Raw genomic sequence first — 19769 nt, forward strand, 5'->3', positions numbered from 1 at the left:
GGTTTTAAAGGTGTTACTGTATCAAATATCTATACAGTAAGGTACACTTAATGAAAAAAGTATTTGGACACCTTTTAGCCATATATGTTTTTCTTCAAAACTCTTACCACTAAGTTAAAGTCACACAGTTGACATCTTTCGATGTACTGTAGAAGCATTAACATTTCACTTCAAGTGAAACAAGAGACCTAAACCTGTTCCAGTATGACAATGCCCCTGTGCACCATGAAGATAGGGTTGGAGTGTCCTTCTTGAATGCTATAGATCTCTGACCTCAACCCTGTTGAACATCTTTGGGTTAAATTTGACAGCCCAGGCCTCCTCACCCTACACACTACAAGTAAGGTACTGGAATTAGTAAAGTCAGGTACTAAAGCAAGTTGTCACACACACACACACACACACACACACACACACACACACACACACACACACACACACACACACACACACACACACACATTCAGGCATTCACTAATGCCCTTGTGGCTGAATAAGCACAAAGATCTACAACACACTCCAAAATCCTCCCAGATCATATGGGGACTAAATATGGAATGGGATGTTCATAAAGCACATACAAATATTATGATCAGGTGTCCACAGACATATCTCCATATATAATACTCTCATTACCAAATCTGACAAGTTAGGTGTACAACCAACTTATACCTACTTTAATATGGTCCATAACACAGATATATGTTTTAAAATCACATTTCATTCTTAATGCATATAATTACACATACAGTACATTGAATGTATTTCTGCTAAAATGTTGGCACACTTGAAGTGCATAGAGCCCCCACTTCCCAAATCCCTTTTTAATCTCTGCTGAGAGCAGCTTCCAACAAAACTTGTTCAAATATAACAAGAGTTACTTTTGTTGTGACACCATGTATCAGGACTGTGTAGTATATCTTTCAAAAGAAGAATCTGGAATACAAAGAGCACTTGACATTTGCGGATCAGTTTGTATCTTTCTCAGCTAGAAGTGATGAACTGTGTGTGAGAGGCAAAGCCTAATTCTGTTTATACACAAGTGTTTATAATCAAAATAAATGGTAGATCACAGGACGGAACAACTCATGACGTTCCAGGACAAGAATTTAGGTGAATTAAGGCTAACATCATGAGAAGCTGAGGGGTAATTTTATAAAGTCGTTGCAGAACAAAAGTGCTATTTATGTATTTTAAATACTACTGTACATAAAATAGGGCCCAGAAGGAAACATGCTCGTGCACACACACACACACACACACACACACACACACACACACACACACACACACAGATTCTCAACCTGTGAAATGTAAATGCATAATTCAAATATATAAAATTAATGATCATTCCTTCCCTTTTTTCCTTTCATCTATGTGCTTCACTTCTGTAAAAAAAACTTGCATGATTTAAAAGTCACTACTAACCTTGTATGAGAAAATGTCTGCAATCAACCACAAATGTTTCAGTGGATGAGAAAACTCCTACAAAGACACAATACACCAAAGCATTAAAAAAAAAAAAAGGGAAATATTAACTTGTAAGATAAATTGCAAATGAAGCGAATGCCTACAATCCATCCTAATATTATCTGATATTTCAGATGGTTTTTATTGAGTCATTGGATTACTAAATCTTCCTGAGTTCTCCCTCTGCTGTAATAACTGCTGCATTTTAATACACAGCAGGTTAAAATGTTATAAAAGAACCACATTTATGTACATGTGGTTCATACAAAACATTATAATAACTGAAGTCTTTGCGGATATGACAGTTTGCATGTGCAGTGTGCATTATAATGTGGATGAGAACATTTGCATTTGAGTGTTTCTTTAATAGCACATGATAACTTTCCTGAATACCCTGCTCCAGTAATTGCCGTTTCCTCACCCAGTCTTTGATTTTCAAGAACACGTGTCTCTCATTAAATCATGAGATCACAGGCATCTTTAAATCTTATCTTCCTTCTAAAAGAACAGCAGGATGCTGTGAAACTAAAACCTTTAGAAAGAATGAAAATTGAATGAAAAACACAAAGTACAAGGCCTGTTAAATGAACCTGCCAGAGGCCCAAAATTCCAACTTTTGTCACTGTTTAAATTGAATTTTTAACAAAAAAGTTGAAATGATTGTACAAATGATTGTATAGAATTACTTCTCTAAATATATGCAACTTATTAAAGGATGATATGATAGAGAGACAATATTTGCCAGAACCTGAATGTTATAGCTCACATTGCTAACAACTTAGTTATACAAAATCATGGGCTGTAATTTTAAATACTGTCTTTTTTTAATACAGTTTAATTCCTACTCATGTCTATCTTGTCAGAAAACATGGCACAAACACAAATTCTAAAGTGTCAGACTTCTACCCTTCTTGGGGCAGTTGGTCCTCATCACGAGAGAGAGAGAGAGAGAGAGAGAGAGAGAGAGAGACAGAGAGAGAGAGAGAGAGAGACGCGTATTAAGGAAATAAATGCTTATGCTGACCAAAATAATATATTCTATCACATGATTAATTTTAGTAATAAAAGTAATATGGCACCTATTTCATACTAATACAGTAGGCCTATATTTTAACAATCAGACAGAATGGGTCATCGCGATGATTTGGAAAAGTAGCACACCATCTGTTTCCATGAGCATTGCGTCAGTTTCACCATGCTAATCAGATCTACATTTCTAACTGAAAAGGATTTAGGTCATGCTTGTCAAGCTCATGCGCAAAATATAACTGAGACTTTTTCCCACAAGAATGCCATGTTCCAAATTAGCCATTAGGTTGGGTGGTTTGGGAAGGGGGTGTATAACAGCCTGCTCCTAAGAGAGGGTGGAAATAGGGCACTTTTCCTCTGAGGGCAATGCATTGGTCCTGCCCACAGGAGTACGGAAATAAATCGCCATAGATATTTAACAGCACTGTTGGGTTTCTGTTCTCTTTGTGGACTGCTTAAAATTGGAATCATATGCAGGGTTAATTAGTGCCTCTGGTGTGAGGAAATAGACCCACTCATTGTTTCGGCTTAACGGAGGCACCCTGAGGATGGAGAGAAAAAAAAGAGAGGAAGAGCATCGACTTTCAGATGAACCTGGTTTTGCACTTTTAAGTGATGTTTTACATGTGAAGCCAAAGACCTCTGTCTCCATCTTCTTTTGTGTGTGACCTCTATCATTATCATTGCCCTCAAAGGCTAATTCCAGCTTGTTTTTTTTTTTTATAAAAAGGAAGAAAGTAGATCTAGCGTTCTGAAAAGAACGAGATATCAAAAGAAACCTTCACTATAGTGCACTCTGTTGACCTATGGAAAATGATCATATATATATATATATATATATATATATATATATATATATATATATATATATATATATATATATATTAGGGCTGTCAAAATTAATGTGTTAATAAAGCGTTAATGCAAATACATTTTAACGGCACAAATGTTATTAACACGCGATAAATGCAGTGCGCATTTTTGTTTGAACATTTTTATTAGAAATATAAATAAATAAATATTAGTTTTTTTTAAGAGGTAAAATTAAAACCTTAAATGCAACACACATTTATTCACGACCCCCACTTTCTTTACTCAGATATATATATATATATATATATATATATATATATATATATATATATATATATATATATATATATATATATATATATATATATATATATAAATATTAACTGTTTTTTTTTTTTTATCAACATTTCTTTTACAAAAGCACCAACTCTCAAATCAAGCACCCAAATCATCCAGCAATTAAAACCATCCGTGTGAAAACATAGCAAAAGTTCTGTTTGGTGTCCAGATGATTTACGTAATTTGAAACATCATAATTACACAATATTCATTATATTCTATACAGCAATGAGAATGTAACACTCAATAACATTCACACACAAAGCAATGACTGTTCTAAAACAAAGGCTCAGTCCTGGCTTCACAAGAACTCACATCCTGATTTGTGGAGCAGGAGTGTGTTTGTTTTTCCAAAGCACTCTATATAGTATGTGTGTGTGTGTGTGTGTGTGTGTGTGTGTGTGTGTGTGTGTGTGTGTGTGTGTGTGTGTGTTTGTGTGTGTGTGTGTAATAAAGAGGCAGGGCGCAGCAGGAACCAAATTTAGAATGAAGCAAAACACTACTTAACTTCCCTCACATTTTAATCTGAAGACATGCTGTGATGTGTATAAACAGCTAAATAAAGTCTTACAAGCACAAGCATGAAATAATGGCAACATAATATGTATACATGGGACTCAAAAATGCTGAATCACAAGTTTCTTTAGAAGCAACATAATCTCATCATTATGTTTTTTTTTCCCTCCTTTCTATTTTTGGCAAAGTGAATTTAAGTAGAAGAGGGAGAAGGGTCAAAGTTCACTTTTTTTTTCTCCCAGACTGGAATTCCTCCATCATTTTTTCCATTACCCAGAGTGCTAGGGGGGGGGGCTCTCTATCAGCCAATCTAACAGACGTTCAAACACACACGCACTCACAAACACTGCCCCCTCCTCTGTGTGTTTCCCACTGGGATATCCTGTTCAGGGCCAGTAGTGTAGTATTTGCAGGAGCTGATGGAACACATTACCTGTGCATGTTATCATCCCCCTTGGATTTTTTTTTTCTATTGCAGTTATTTTTAGACCCATTTCTACTGGTGCACGTTTGTTTTCCCCCAACTCGTTCTCCCAGCGCTATTCAGAGACCCACACAGTACTAATACTGTGTGTGTATAGTATTCTTGGAATCATATGCACAAATTTTTGTTCCATCATTTCCAAAAGAATTCTAATATACCTAAATGCCTGTGTGCAGATTGTATGCATCTCTGCTTTTTTTTTTATAGCAGAGTTCTGCATATGGTGTAGGAATCAAGCTTGCAATGCAGTTGATTGTGTATTCTTCTCTGTATAACTGTATTCCTGCTGCTTTCAAGTCATCCTGCAAATCTACTACAAACTACTACTACAAAATGGTTTCTCTTTTATGATTCTTTTCATAAAACGTTGTTTGAACTATCAAAATTATCTGTAGAAAGCGAAGCCTTGCTGGCTGTTGCAGACCAACAAGTAGGACTCACTGTCCTAGTTACTAGGATCTGTTGTAGTAAAATGGGAAATCTGACTGTGTCTTTCCCTTATTACAGCTGTCTCAGATGCCAGGTGTTTCTTTGATTTGGCCAAATAACTATATGTTAATAGAACTAGGTGGACATATTAAAGAATATTATTAAAAAAAAAAAGAGATGTCTTCTTGATCCATACATATATAATAAGAATAGGAAAACTTAGGAGCTCTTTTCTAAATGAAATCATGTTAACTGATCTCTGCCAACTTTCTGTTGGCCTCAGTGATATTTGTAGGAGTTATGTTTCCATATGCCAGTGAAATGAATGGCAAATTAGGAATACAATAAATGTTTATATGAGGTTATCTTAAATTTTGGCAAAACAAGAGTAGATCGTGGGTATTGCTCTAGCAACATTAACTACCCCCCTACAACACCAACCCACACTCACACACACATAGACACACTTCTTACGCTGCCAGACACAGCTGTGGGCACTCTGCATAACTTTCAGTGCGATTATCTCTTTCTCTCCATTTCAGAATCTCAATGAGGCACACTGCAAATGCTAGTGCTTTCTCTATTAAAATGACCATACTGCCGTAGGGAATATCGGGAATCTACCTTATTCTTGGGCACAACATTTCTAGGTTCACAAACCACATACTTTGGGTAAAGTCATTGTAAAATACCCTAGAGCCAAATATGATGAAATACAGTCATCCAGTGGTTTATTTTAAAGATGTGGCCAGAACACTTAGTGAAAAAGTTTTAAGTTTTGTACAAATCATGCTTATACTGTCTATTTTGGTCAAAAATATGTATGTGACAATATGTACTGTGGAACATGTTTTTAAATCTATAAGTTTATCCCTGTTGAGACAACCAGAGGCAGAAGCTTTTAATGAAAAATCTCCTGAGAAGAAGAACAAAAAACAATTCCATCATTGTCTGGGTGACAAAGACAAATAATCAGGTATAAATAATTGCACTAAATAGTTTTCATTTACAGTCGGAAGTAGTGCACAGTTCAGTAATGAAATCTTGAGTGCAAAATGTTTGTAGCAACTGCAGGGAAGAACATTCCCAGAAATTGGTATTGTTTACTCTATATGTGGAATCACCCACTGTAATCTCCTAGTGAGCTTTACATTAACAGCACCTTATCCCCAGCATAAATTACAATGATCTCATTTATACAAATGAGATGAAGGTTAATGGACATCCTAAGAGCCCCAGCAGTGGCAGCTTGGTGGTGCTGGGATGTAAACTCACAAACTTCTGCTCAGAAGTGTTCCTTCCTCAAAGCTTTAGACTTTCCAAAGTAAAAAATCTCAGTGTTCGAAAATATGCACAGGATGAATAGCTCCTTCAAATGAATACTAGATGCAAATGAGCATCTGTATCGTATGTGTGTGTGAACGTGGTGACTTGTGATGGACTGGCATCTCTTTAAAAATGTGCGATTGCCTTGTTATTGGGATGAGCACAGGATCCATCACAACCCTGGAGGATCAAACTCAAATTGAAGATGAATGGATGTAAGTCTACACGATTTCTGATACATTTATGTATAGGGAATGCATTGACTATGCTAAATATGTTCACTAGTTCTGTTCATTTATTTCATTCCTTTTGTTCTAGGGCTGCTAAGGGTGTTACACAATCACTGCATTTGTATCTGTTTAATGCTGGTACCTGTTTTTGTTTAGAACAAATATCCTTGCAATTAGCTTACTGTTGTCATAGACTGCCTAAAGCGTACCTTGTGTGTTTAGATCATTAAAACTATCTCCATGTCTTATTTTGGAAAGGGAGTGTACAGTAGTGTATACTTTGGATCGAGACGGAAATTGTGCAATCTGAGCAACAGCTCACGCGACCGATTTGCGACGTGCCCGGGGATTCCGTGTGGGTCGATTTGCTTTGCTTGTTGATTGACAGATGTGTGTTGCCCTTTTAAGAGGCGCGGATCTCCGCTGTCTTCGTGACGTCATGACAGTGAAGGCTCCGGACCCTCCTCCTCCCCCTCCTCCTTCTCCTCCGCCTCCTCCTCTCACTAACGCTGCTTAGGGGCGAGACACACTTTCTGTTTTTTTTTCTTCCCGCACCAATCGCCAGGGCAACGCCGCCGCGCTGAAATGAACCAGAGCCCGATGTGCAGCGCGGATTGACACGGAAACTTTTACGATGGCCGCAAAGGCGCAAAAGTAGCCACAAAAGCGCGAGAGAGGAAGAGGGACAGATAGAGAGAGAGAGAGAGAGAGAGAGAGAGAGAGAGAGAGAGAGAGAGAGAGAGAGAGAGAGAAGGCGAAGTATCTGTGCTCAGCTCTCCAGCACACGCAGGCGCAGGGCTAGAGAATGTCCGCGGTGAGAGATCACTGCAGCTTCTAACGGCAGGCAGCACGCTGGTTTTCCTGGAAGCTCCCGAGACCCGAGTCCTAAATCGGCCTCCTGAAGCCGTTCCGTTTTTCTTTTCTTTTTTTATCGACCTTTCCTGCTTTTCACTCTGTTTCCGAGGCTGTTGTTTTGAACCGGTAACAGAGAATAATTATGGCGGGGAAAGGGACATCACAAGGCACGGGAATATTGCTGGTGACGGCCAACGTCGGCTCACTCTTCGAAGATGTAAGTGTCTCATGCGAGGTTTGAACACTGCACCGCACTCCTCTGTTCCGCACACGCACAGCACCGCACACGCACCGCACACGCACAGCACCGCACACGCACAGCTCCGGTGATCCGGTGACTTGTTTTGCAGCAGAAGCAGCAGCAGTCATTCAAGTCCTGTGCACGCGCCATCTCTCAGTTGATCCACATGCATGCGTGTTCTCTCTCTCTCTCTCTCTCTCTCTCTCTCTCTCTCTCTCTCTCTCTCTCTCTCTCTTTCTCTCTCTCTCGTATGCGTTCTGTGTGTCTGTCTGTCACTTTTTCTCTGTAAGTATGTATCTATCTGTCTGTCTGTCCACTTTTTCTGTTTTTGTCTCTCTATTTTTATTAATATTTCTGTTTGCCTGTCTGTTTCTCTCAAGTCACGTGTGATATCTATCTATCTATCTATCTATCTATCTATCTATCTATCTATCTATCTATCTATCTATCTATCTATCTATCTATCTATCCACTTTTCTGTTATCGTCTGTCTCTATTTTTTATCAATATTTCTGTTTGTCTGTTTTTCTCAAGTCATGTGTTTATCTATCTATCTATCTATCTATCTATCTATCTATCTATCTATCTATCTATCTATCTATCTATCTATCTATCTATCTATCTATCTATAGATAGATGGATATAGCGATATAGCTATAGATTTGCATTTATATGTGTAGATTGTGTGTAGTGCTGCTCTCAAATCATCGTGATGTAAAGTTAGCATTTTTAGCTCTCTGAGAGAAACGCTTTTTTTCCTGCTGAGAAGAAGATGCGTGTGCGTCTGGATAGTTTTTGATCTGCAGCTCTGAACTGCAGCTCTGTCCTCTCCTCCCACACCTGCTCCTATATGCTGGCTGTGAATCTGGAAATTTGAAACAGACAAGTTTAGCAAAAGTAGGCATCCTGTAAAGTGTAGGCATCATCCCAGTCTGCTGAGCCATTTGAGCAAAACACTCTGATATAATGCTCTCATGGTTTTCTTTCAGCAGGCAGTGTAATCTTGTGTAACGCTGTCAGCTAAAGTGTGGCATCAAATCATGAATATGTCAATGAATGTATGATCAATGAATCGTATGAATGGTATGTTTTCTTGTTTTACATAAAAAAACAACAACTTTGAAACATGTACAGCAGTATCACTTAATTATTATTAAGTGATACTTGCTAAAAGTTGTCAAACATTTGACAATATATGACCCTTCTTCTGATTTATTTTCATAAATATTTCATTTAATTGTTGTAACTGATTTATCTTTGTCACGGTGGATCCAGATTCTGTACCAGGAATACTGGGCATGGGTGGGAATGCACCCATGCCCGTTGCCAGTCCATCACAGGGAATTATGCAATCTGATACACACCTGAGGGTAATTTAGAACAGCCAACCCACCTTCTGACATGTTTTTGAGAGACGAGAGGAAACCTGAAAGGAAATCAACAGGGATGCAGGGAGTTAATTAAAAGCATTGTGAATTAATTTGTAGAACTAATTTCTTACTTCAAGGAAACAGCCATGTTTGCTCTCTTTAGTTCAAGCATTCCTTTCCATTCTTCTATTTCTTTGCCAATTGTAACCAGAATTGCAGTGCAATGGTTTTTAGAATAATAAAAAAAAAAAGTCAAATGAAAAAATTATAAAATAGAATTTGCAATATAATAAAATGAAATCAAATACAATTGAATAGAAATCGAATTCGGTTCAAATAATACAAATAAATTTTGCAGTATATACGTATACGTGGTAGCATTTAAATTTCGGGGAAGCAGAGAAGTATGGCTTGCTTCAGTAATAAAGTACAGCTATGCAAGATTTGCAATTTGAAATGTATTCGTGTGCAAAAAGCAGGCTGAGGAGAGTCGCAGAATTACTAATAGACAGTATTAAAATCCTTTCAGAGTGAAACATGATGTGATCAAAAGTTTCATCCGCACTGAACATATTTGAGCAATCAGCAATACAACCTGTAATCAGACTGACTACAGGAGCGAAATCTTTTTTACTTGCACACGCAGGTCACAGGGCATTTTCTCTTCCGTTAAACGAAATTAACTTGCAGCATCCGTCTGCATGTATCCTCGAGCACACGGTATCAAACGTTCAAGTGGCGTAAACAGTGCTCTCTCTTCTTCGTGTGAACTTTTAGACCTAAACATAGATGGGGAACCCCCCTCCCTTTCATCACCCCCTTCCCTCGATCTTCACCCTGGTTTAAAAATAGTTTTGCTGTCATGACTGCTGAACTTTGAATGTCTAATAGATATCACTGTTTTCCTTCAGCCAGATTATTTTTTTTGTACACAAGTGAACGTGACTAAAAGCTCCACATGGCTTCGTTGCTTAACTATCTCACCGTTGCTTGCTTTGGATTTGCTTGTACATGGTGAAATGTGCACACATGCACACACTTGCTTTCAGTGGTACTTTTGTGCACTGTGGGCATGCGTGTGTGTCCTGGGGCGTATTCCAAATTACACAGAAGGCAGCAAACGTTATTGAAACATTTGAAGAAATCTTTGGACCTTGATCACTGAGGGTAAATGTTTTTTTTTATTTTTTATGTCTTTTCATTGAGTGTCATAAGAATGCATCGGAAAGCCGAGCAGGTCGCATGTCCTTGAATTTCATGCTCTTCAGGAAATATTAATCGCTTGTCTTTAGGAAAATCAGCTGATCTGGCTGTAGCCCAAAATGGATTGAGTGTACCTTCGTACTTGCCAAACAGTGTAAATTGTGGCAGCTAGGATGTAATTTTCTAGTATAATATGTCTGATAGGTTTGTGGAAGGGTTTTAGATTTAGTCCGCTAATGTTTACACGGTGCATAAAGCCACTTGTTTGCATGAGGCAGTTAAGATGGAACAGTCTGTATGTGACAAAAGGATCTTGTGAGTGGGACCTTCCAGTTTGCCTATTCAAATGTAAAGATAATTGAACTGTTGTGGCATGGAATAGATTCGCACGTTTGATTTCTGATGGACAAGCAGCACACAGAAACAATATAACACAGTTTTTGTGCCTATAACTACTGGACTATTTATTTCTCTCTTATTTGGTTGTAATGTATCGCCAACTGCCACTTTTGAGTAACGCCTTTAACTTTCTGTGCTCTGGGGGAGCTGTATCATAGGTGTCCATGCACTCCGACCCCAACATCTACATCGTTTGGATATGCAATTTAGATTATTCCTTACTTACATGACAGTGAAAGAAAGAAAAAAGGGAAATGTGCAATTAAATAACTAAGCTTTAAAGGTTTATTCAATATTATATATTGTTTTGGTTGTAATAATAATTTGATATATATTTCTGTATTGTGCAGAATATATAATCATCAGAATTCAGATTTGGCAGATGCCCTTATCAAGATAGACGTACAATAATTTATATTACTTATGCAACTAATCTTACTCAAGAGCCCAGCAGTGGCTTCATGGTGGTAAAGCTCATGCCCCCTTGACCAGAAGTCCACTGTCTCGACCACTAAGCTGCCCAGCATCATGTTTTCACCCTCAGCAGAAAGACTGAAATTTTCTGCCTAACATCTTTGTGAACATGCGCGAGTCTCACTTCATACTATAACTAGCATCTTTATTGCTGCTTGCTAGAGTGTTAAATGGGAGCTTACTGCAGGGTTTGCTGGCATTCTGGTTATGTAACAGTGTTAATGCTGTACTTTACTGTGCTGTTTTTTCACTGTTTACACATCCTCCTTTATTTCTTAGACTGTTGTCCTTAAGCTAATTAATGCACTTAATATGAATAGTTACTGACTTTAAAAAAACACAATAAAAAACATATTGGGTTTATGTGCATTTAAGCAGAAGTGAAGACAATTTGTGTGTGTTATGTTAAAACAATCACATCAGGTGCAAAGTTTTCTTTTGTGGCGGATGAATGAACAACAAAAAGAAAACCCACCTAATGGGCATTCGAACAGCTTTCTGAACCTGCTGCAGTAAATATGGAATGCATAGCCTGTTAACTGCTATTTATATACAAATCCTGATACTATAATTACTTCAAAATATGGAGGAGTGAATCATTTCGTTTGGACTTATGATCTTGTATAAAGCTGAGAATCGTCAGTCATGCGGTGCATCTGTTCTTAGCAAATGAGACAATCTGTGTCAGGGGTTTTTAATGTTGTAATTCCGCAGTGCTTCCTCGAGATATTACAGAGCCCTGGGTTAATGAAGAATCGTATCAGTATCAGTATCGGCCCCACGGCATGTCAAAATTTCAGCAATTCAGTTAAACGGTGTCGCATTAATATTGCAATAACGTTTGCGAGTCACTGCAATATGCACTGCGGTGCAGGGTGAGGACATTAGCCAAACTCATATGTTTTTGTTAGGTGCATGTTGTCACAAATTGTACGATATTGATGTCTTTGGATTGTTTGTGCATAATTCAATTAAGCACAAAGAACAAAAAAACCAAAAACAGGACAACAGTAGCTGAGATATTGATACGGTTTAAAACACAAACGGATTGTTTTCAGATATTTCACTAGGATACGTAAACAATCAGTTTGCAAAAGTGCACATAGAAATTCAGAAACCCCACAAAGAATGCTTTCTGCAAATCAATGCTGAATAGAACATCAGTCCGATACATGAATAAATAGATGTAAAACATGCGCATGCTTTTACCCTTTTTCTTTAAATTTGCATTGCGCTACAGCTCTTTCCTTTGATTCAGTTTAGCACAGTGTCGCTCACAACCCAAAACACACAGCACGTTCCGTTCATCACTTCACATCACAGTTCGGTCGATACGGACACAAATCATTTTTTCAGTGCAGTCGATTCACAGTATTGACTGCACCTCGATCATCGATCACCTCGCACAGAGGCTATCGGACTGGTGGTTTTAAACTGCACCAGACCGTGATTGTTGTGTGAGGGGAAAACACGCCAGGGGCTAAACCACAGAAAGCCATCCGAAAATGGCCAAACGTTTTTTTTGTAGGATAACAAAAAATATATTTTGTGCTTCAAAACTGATGAACTATTTGACGCTTATCTGCTGCCCTTTCCACATAAACAAATCTGACTGACAGTAAAGACACTACAAGGTCAATAAAAAAGATTCACCTCACTCTTGTATGGTTTTTCAAAACTGTAAACCAGCCACTCTTTATAACCTTGTGTAGAGCTCTGATATCCGAACTTGCTCAATTGACTGTCAGTATCGGAGGCAGAAAAGAAAGTTACTGCAATGAATATTGATGGTGAGTTCTGCCTGCCGTCATGTCCCTTATTTCTGATAGAGATTTGTGTAAAAAAAAAAAAAAAAAAAAAAAAAAAAAAGGTTAACTAAAAACATGTGCTTTGCGGTTAGTGCAGCATCGGAGAAGTTATTTTTTTTATTTATTTAAATGCAATCCGAAGTTTATGAAGTTGTGTTTGGAACATGGGCTATTTCATTTGACAGCGCAAATTCACCGACTGTAATGTCTCATTCTTTCTCTCTCTTCCGATTTCCCTTGATGCCTCGTTAGCGCAGTCTGCTTCTGCCCTGCTTTCATGAGAAATGCCAGTGATGTCCTATATTTACGCAAGCCAAATAAACATTAATAAAACAGTCATCTGAAAAGAAGGCCTGTCTCAGTGAATGCGTCCTCTGCGTGGTGTAGTGCTGTTACAAATAGCGTAAGCTCAACGCTAACAGTAACTCAATTGTAAAGTCTTGCTGAGTTTCCCTTTTAAATAAATACACGCATGGCCACAAGTCTTTCAATTTTAGCCACTATATGGTAAACATTGAGCGTGTGCCAGTACACACATGTCAAGGGGTGAAAGTCCGCATGCTGGGCTGTGTGTGTGTGTGTGTGTGTGTGTGTGTGTGTGTGTGTGTGTGTGTGTGTGTGTGTGTGTGTGTGTGTGTGTGTGTGTGTGTGTGTGTGTGTGTGTGTGTGTGTGTGTAAAGGCTCTGTCGAAGAGCCACAGTAAATAACAGGATGAGCAAGCTATCGCTGGCCTGTGAAGTAAGTTTCTGGATTTTGCTTGGCCACAAAGCACTTTCACCACTTCCCAGATGAAACAAATGCTTTAAGATGGATGTTAGTAATGGAACACGAGTCCATGTGTTTTGACACCGATAGACTTTCCAAAGTTTAATAGCCAGTTGAGGACGTTTGACAATCCTTAAGAGCAAAGTGTCAGCTCGGTAAATCCGCCACTAAATTAACACACGCCATTTTCACCTTGCAGGTTTTCAAGTCTGGATGCGTTAAAAAGAACTAGCAATTGATCACGAACAAAAGATGTCAGCCTGTGGCTTTTCTCGGGAAGGAGAACGAAGCTGGGAGAGTGTCTTGGGCTCTGGAGCTGTGATGGAAACATAATGAAAGAAAGATTGTTGTTTTTATTAGTGCTTCGCTTCCTCTCCGTGCCTGGGTGTATATATTTCAATGGGAAAAGACTGATCTGGAATTCCAAATGCTGAAGTAATAGCCATTTATTTCCAAAGTGCCTTTTCATGTCTGTCTCCAACCTCTCAAAAGATGAGAAGCTTAAATCTAGGACAGAATAGTTTTTATATTTTATAGCTACATGACAAAAGTTTTCTTATGGTACAAAAGAATTTAAGACAGATTGGCCAGGCAGACTTTCATGTCTAAAAGACAAAAACCAAACAATCCATGTGTTCACATTTAATTGGTTCTCAAGACATAAAGTATTGCAGTAGTTCAATGAGTCCAATGAGTCAAGCTGCTCTTTTTAGATGAGTACGTTTTGGAATCACATCCAGGCAACCGATTTCAAAACCGTTCTTGTGTAACAAATAAGTGATGTGATTGGCATATACTTCCTCTTTAGATATACTTCTGGGTAGAATGCTTCACACCACACCCACGTTTATCGAAAGATAAATGATATTGAGAATACTCGGGGTAAGCAGTCTAGTGCAGGGATCAGGAACTGGAAGTACTTGGGAGAAAAAGCAGACTACTGAAGAAGAGCTGATAAATGTATGAAACTAGTAGCCATAATTTAGCCACTCTAGTTTTTAGCGAAATGAATTTACTATTCTGAGCCATTAGTTAGCATTACCTTCATAAATGTTTCAATAAACGTGTAAAGAAAGGTGGACAACATAAATCTTAGAATATTTAAAGAAAAATGTACAGCTTTTTCCTCATGCTAAGAAAACAGGTGCATCCTATCTCCAAAGCGTCCATGAAATTGGTCAAATTTGGTAATCACTATAAAAGAAAAGCTATGTGATATAGCCTGTCTGTTAGTTGCTTGTCCAGGCCGTTTGTAGCTGGACCTTTTGTAGTAATCCTAAATAGTCTAGTAGGACTGAATGTTTTGTGCGGTATGAACACCTAATGTCACTGTGGCGGAAAAAAAAAAAAAAAGCAGGTTTCCCGAACATAATTCCTAAAGAATTCCTACAGTAGCTGTCTTTACAAAATATTCACATGTGATGCAATTGAAGATATGTTCTTTGTGAAATTCATGTTTACAGTAAGTGTGGTCAACGGGAATTTTTTGCTCATGCAGAAATGCAGACATGAGAACAAACACTTCTCCTTCGAGTTCATTGAATTCGTCACACCGACTCAGACAGCAAATGAGGGAGAGAAAATCAGTTCTTTTGCAGGTAAGGAAGTGAAATAAGGATGAGTACGTCAGTGCTTGGCATTGCTCCAAAGAACTTTATAGGGAATGTGGGAGCCCCCCAACCCCCAATACAAAGAGCGGTGCAGATAACCACACTTTTTTCCAGTGTGAATTAAACAAACCAAGATGAATGGCACTTGAATTTCAATTGAGGGTCATGAAGGGGTCCAGTTTTATCAGCTAAGTAAACGCTCCATTGTGGTGCCCAGTCTGATGTTTTTTATTGCCTGGAAATAGACTAGGCAACATGTTGTGTTTAATGTGATAGAATAAAATAAGCATGGCTAGCTGAACCTATTAAATAGACACAAAAATATAGCGATACTGATTTGTCTATATCTTGAAAGAGTAGTAGCTGCTATTTTTATTTACACTAATAATTTACACTAGTGTACAAGATCAGGAAGAGTGTAATCTGGGAGGTTGTGTTAATTAGTGTGGCATAATGAACTGTCATTTGTCATTGGTTTCTTATGATTATTAGATGAGGAATATTCATGGCACTCGTTATTCATTTTGTCCTGGTAGAGATAACTGGTATTTTCCTTATTTTATAGTGTCTGCTCACGTTAGGGCATGCTCAGTAACACCCTATTTTATTATTATTATTATTATTAAGCTTAAGATAGCTAATAAATAGCTTGAAGCGTTCACGCATTAATATCCTAATGTCATGCCAACAGTTATTGTTAGTATGATCTGGGAGTATACAGTGTGTCCAAATGTTCTGCCATCTGTCATTTCGTCTGCACTTCCTCAGGCAGTCTACACCGAACTGTCAGAGGGGGAGGATCTGAGACCTGGCATGCTTGCTCACAATAATTCTATCTAAAAATTTCTGTTGTTCATTATACCTCTGGAGTTGTGGTTTGGTGTCTCCTTACTACAGTATCCAGATACAGCAGGGCGTGCAACAGCCATGGTTCATATTCTCCGTTTGCCGTGCTTGTTCCGACGTGCCGCTTCGATGGAATGTAAACATGAAGCACGAATGAAAGACGTAAGACAGAACTCGCTTAAAAAAAAAAAGGGTTGGGCTAATCACAGCCTAGTACAGCCAAAGGAAGAGAGTAAGCATGAGAGAGCAAGCAAATTACGCATTCGCCCAAACTGCTGGTTTCAGCTACTTTGCATATTTAATACTGCTGCACCTGGGTTGTTTTTGTTGATTCTCCAGTGTTTGTTTTAAATGATGGACAGATCTTTCAGAGAAAAAGCAAGTGGGATAGAGAGAGAGAAACATAGAAAAGTGTATGATGACCGACCTGCAAATTATACACAGAGTGTCGTGTGTCTTCATTTTGCTATGAAATTTGCCCAAACTTGCTTTCATCATTGAGCCTGGCAGCTGACCGATTGGAGGGTTATTATTCAGCAATATGATACTACTACAGATCGGCCAACAGTTCAGAGTTTTAGAAAAACAGAGCAGGTTACCACGTGAAAGTGTTTATTTAATTTAGGAAATGGATGTTATGACATCTGCTGTCCTAGTGGTTGGGATATGGATCATTCATTTATTTTGTGAGGAGGCAGAGGTGTTGAGTGCTTCCACAGGATCTCTGAAATCATTTCGGGACCTGTTTCTTCCCTGTTTAATGTAAAATGATGTTTTGATACGAGAGTGAAAAGACTGTTTAGTTCAGGTATTGTTACAGGTTGATATTTTTCCTGAATTTGCTCTTGACCTTTGTTTTTGACCTGTAGATAAACATGTTAACACTGCGTATCAGTGTAGTGTGATCGAATCGCATCCACGCGAATAACCTGAGCCGGTGTAAACTAGCCCTTAGTCTTATAATTGCCTGTGTGTGTTTAAAAGATGATGACAAAGGGCACATGCATCATCCAGTGTGCTCTAAATGAGTGATGAGCAGCTGTATAATGTTTTAAGAGTGTTATAGAGTGTGTTTGTGTGTGTATATGTTGGTAATACGCTATTAGAGTGTTTTTGGTTTTGGTTATAAGTATATTATAGCTCTATTTTTTCACTGCACTGTGGTTTGGTTTAGTCTTCACAGATACCATACATTTAGTTTTCTCCTGTATTTCTCACTGGGATGTACTAGTCCTAATTTGTCAGGTGTCAGATGTCAGGAATATGTTCGATGCAATAACAAACATTTTTTGTGCCAATATTTGAAAGCCACCTCATGCATTCATTAATTTATGTTCAGTAAACCCAGATCAACCAACATTACATCAATCTATGTCTAATGTTAAGCAGATCGAGACTCTTTTACACATCTACTTTTACTAGAGCTTGATAGGAAGTGATCATTTTATGTATAATTCAGCGTAATGGCATGAGACCTAGCACAGTTCCCATGAAATTATCACGAGGGTTTGTGTTTGGACAGAAGCCTGTTTCTTCCTAGGGAATAGTAAAGCAACAGGAGGCAAATCCTAAAGTCAACAAGGAATAACAGTAGAAATGTCATCTGTTAATTGGAAATGTTCAGAGCTGTAGGCTTTTTGTGCTGAGGACTCATGAATAATACAGTCATTATGGCCCCTGGTCGTTTATACAAAATTTATCAGCAGAATCTTAAAGCATGGTGAAAGTAGTGAGATGAAGAGTGGATAAATGTGAATTTTGTGATAAAAATCTCTATATCACTGTTTATAGAATAACTTTGAATAAATGTGAATTTTTAACAAAGTTATTATATAAGCAGTGATAGTGTTCAAAATTCACATTTACTGTATGCTGGACTTATAAATATCTGCAGTATATACATTTGTGTAATAGCATGCGTGTAATATGGTGAAATATAAATTAGACAGCAGGTTTAAATGGCACAACTCTTGAGAAATTCAAACTAATATATGTCACAAATGTGATTTTGAATGTGGAAATGTTATAGCTGTGTTTTCTTGCCCTTATGAGCTGCGCACTGATGTCAGACCTTTTTTTTGTTATATTTTTTTCACACAATTTTATTACCTTCACTGTGAGATGAATTAGGTTCTTTATATTCGGAATACTTTTACTGTGCGACATGGTTGCCTGGACAAACTATTACAGTGGGACCGTTGAGTTCTTGTTTTTCAAGCTTTTTTTTTTTTTTTTGATGATTTCCTGAATGTGAGGGTGGTGTAGGCTGCACCAAAAAATATGTGGATGGAGAGTTTTACAGTACGGATTGACTTAATGCAGCAGTCCATAGTTTTAATGCAATAATCCAAGGGTAATATATTGAGTTGTAATGCAGGTAAAGTAGCAGATTAATTCAACAGTAAGTGGTGAGTAATGGATGACTGCTAAAGGGATTGGTGCAGGAGCTTGCAATGAGCTAACCTTGTTAGGTAAAATGTTTAATTACTAATCCGAAGATCATTATTTCAAATCCTAGGTCTGCCAAGCTGCCATTATCGGGCCCTTAACCCTCAGCTGCTCAGTTTTATAAGTGAAATAAATATTATTTGCTCTGGATAAGGGCATAAATGTAAAAGTAGTGAATGAGCTTTAAAAGAGACGAAGAAAGACACAGAATCGTGTAAAGTGTTTATACTTATGTGACCTAGCGCGCATGGGTGTCCGAGTTATTCTACCAAACCTTTCTAATTGTTTGGTCCACCACTTTAACACCTTAAGGTCAGCTTTATCTTTGTCTGAACAGTAAATCCCAAATCAGCATAAATACATTTCATTTTATTTTAGCTAGCTCTTGAGGTAAATGAAAATTAAAGTATGTAACGTGTTAGCTGGCATAATGTAATGAATGCTGGTGTGTTAATACAGACCAAGGGATGCAAACTTGTACCTGATCCTGTAGTACATTTATTTTGCACATTTTTATAAAACTTTAAGATTGAATTTGGAATGCGTTCATTTGTAAATGTTATTATTATTTGTGTCTCACACGTTTGTTTCCATATGTTTAAATGTGAGGTACATGCAGGAGTTGTTGTGCTGTGTCCTGACTTCTATTGCTGACCTTTGCTTATATTTTCGGCTATCTGTCCTTCAGTCTGTTTGTGAGTCTGTCTATCAGTGCATTCGTGTTAGTGTGATCTGTCAAGTATAAGAGGTTGAGTGATTTGTATGGTATTACAGTAATCCCCCGCTTTACCGTAGTTCGAATCTCGCGTCCCCGTTTTATCGGAGAATTGCATTTGCCACATAACTAATTTGTTTGGCTGATTTTCCCGGTCTCACACAGATAGCACGATAGACCAAAAAGGGAATAGTTTTTATGAAATTTTTATTTTGAAAAAATGACATTTATTAATTAAAAGAAAATTATTAATAATAAAATGAAGTAAAATGTTAATACACTACTGTATAAATAAAATAGCATTTTTGGGGTGGCGTACGTTTACCGCGGTTTTTCGTTTTGAATGCAGTAAACGGGTGATTACTGTAATATTAAAACTAGCAGTTGAACAGAAGTCAT

The 19769-nt window shown here is 37.9% G+C and overlaps 1 protein-coding gene across 1 annotated transcript in view; it reads left to right on the top strand.

Moving 5' to 3' along the window:
- Positions 1-7072: 7072 nt before the first annotated feature.
- Positions 7073-19769, top strand: part of inpp5a (inositol polyphosphate-5-phosphatase A) — a 150578-nt gene continuing 137881 nt past the window's right edge. The window contains exon 1 of the mRNA XM_083538441.1: positions 7073-7708. Within this exon, the coding sequence (XP_083394567.1) occupies positions 7634-7708 (75 nt within the window). The 5' untranslated portion in view covers positions 7073-7633. The remainder of the gene's footprint in view (positions 7709-19769) is intronic.

This window comes from Silurus aristotelis (genome assembly GCF_946808225.1).
Source record: "Silurus aristotelis genome assembly, chromosome: 4".
NCBI classification, from domain to species: domain Eukaryota; kingdom Metazoa; phylum Chordata; class Actinopteri; order Siluriformes; family Siluridae; genus Silurus; species Silurus aristotelis.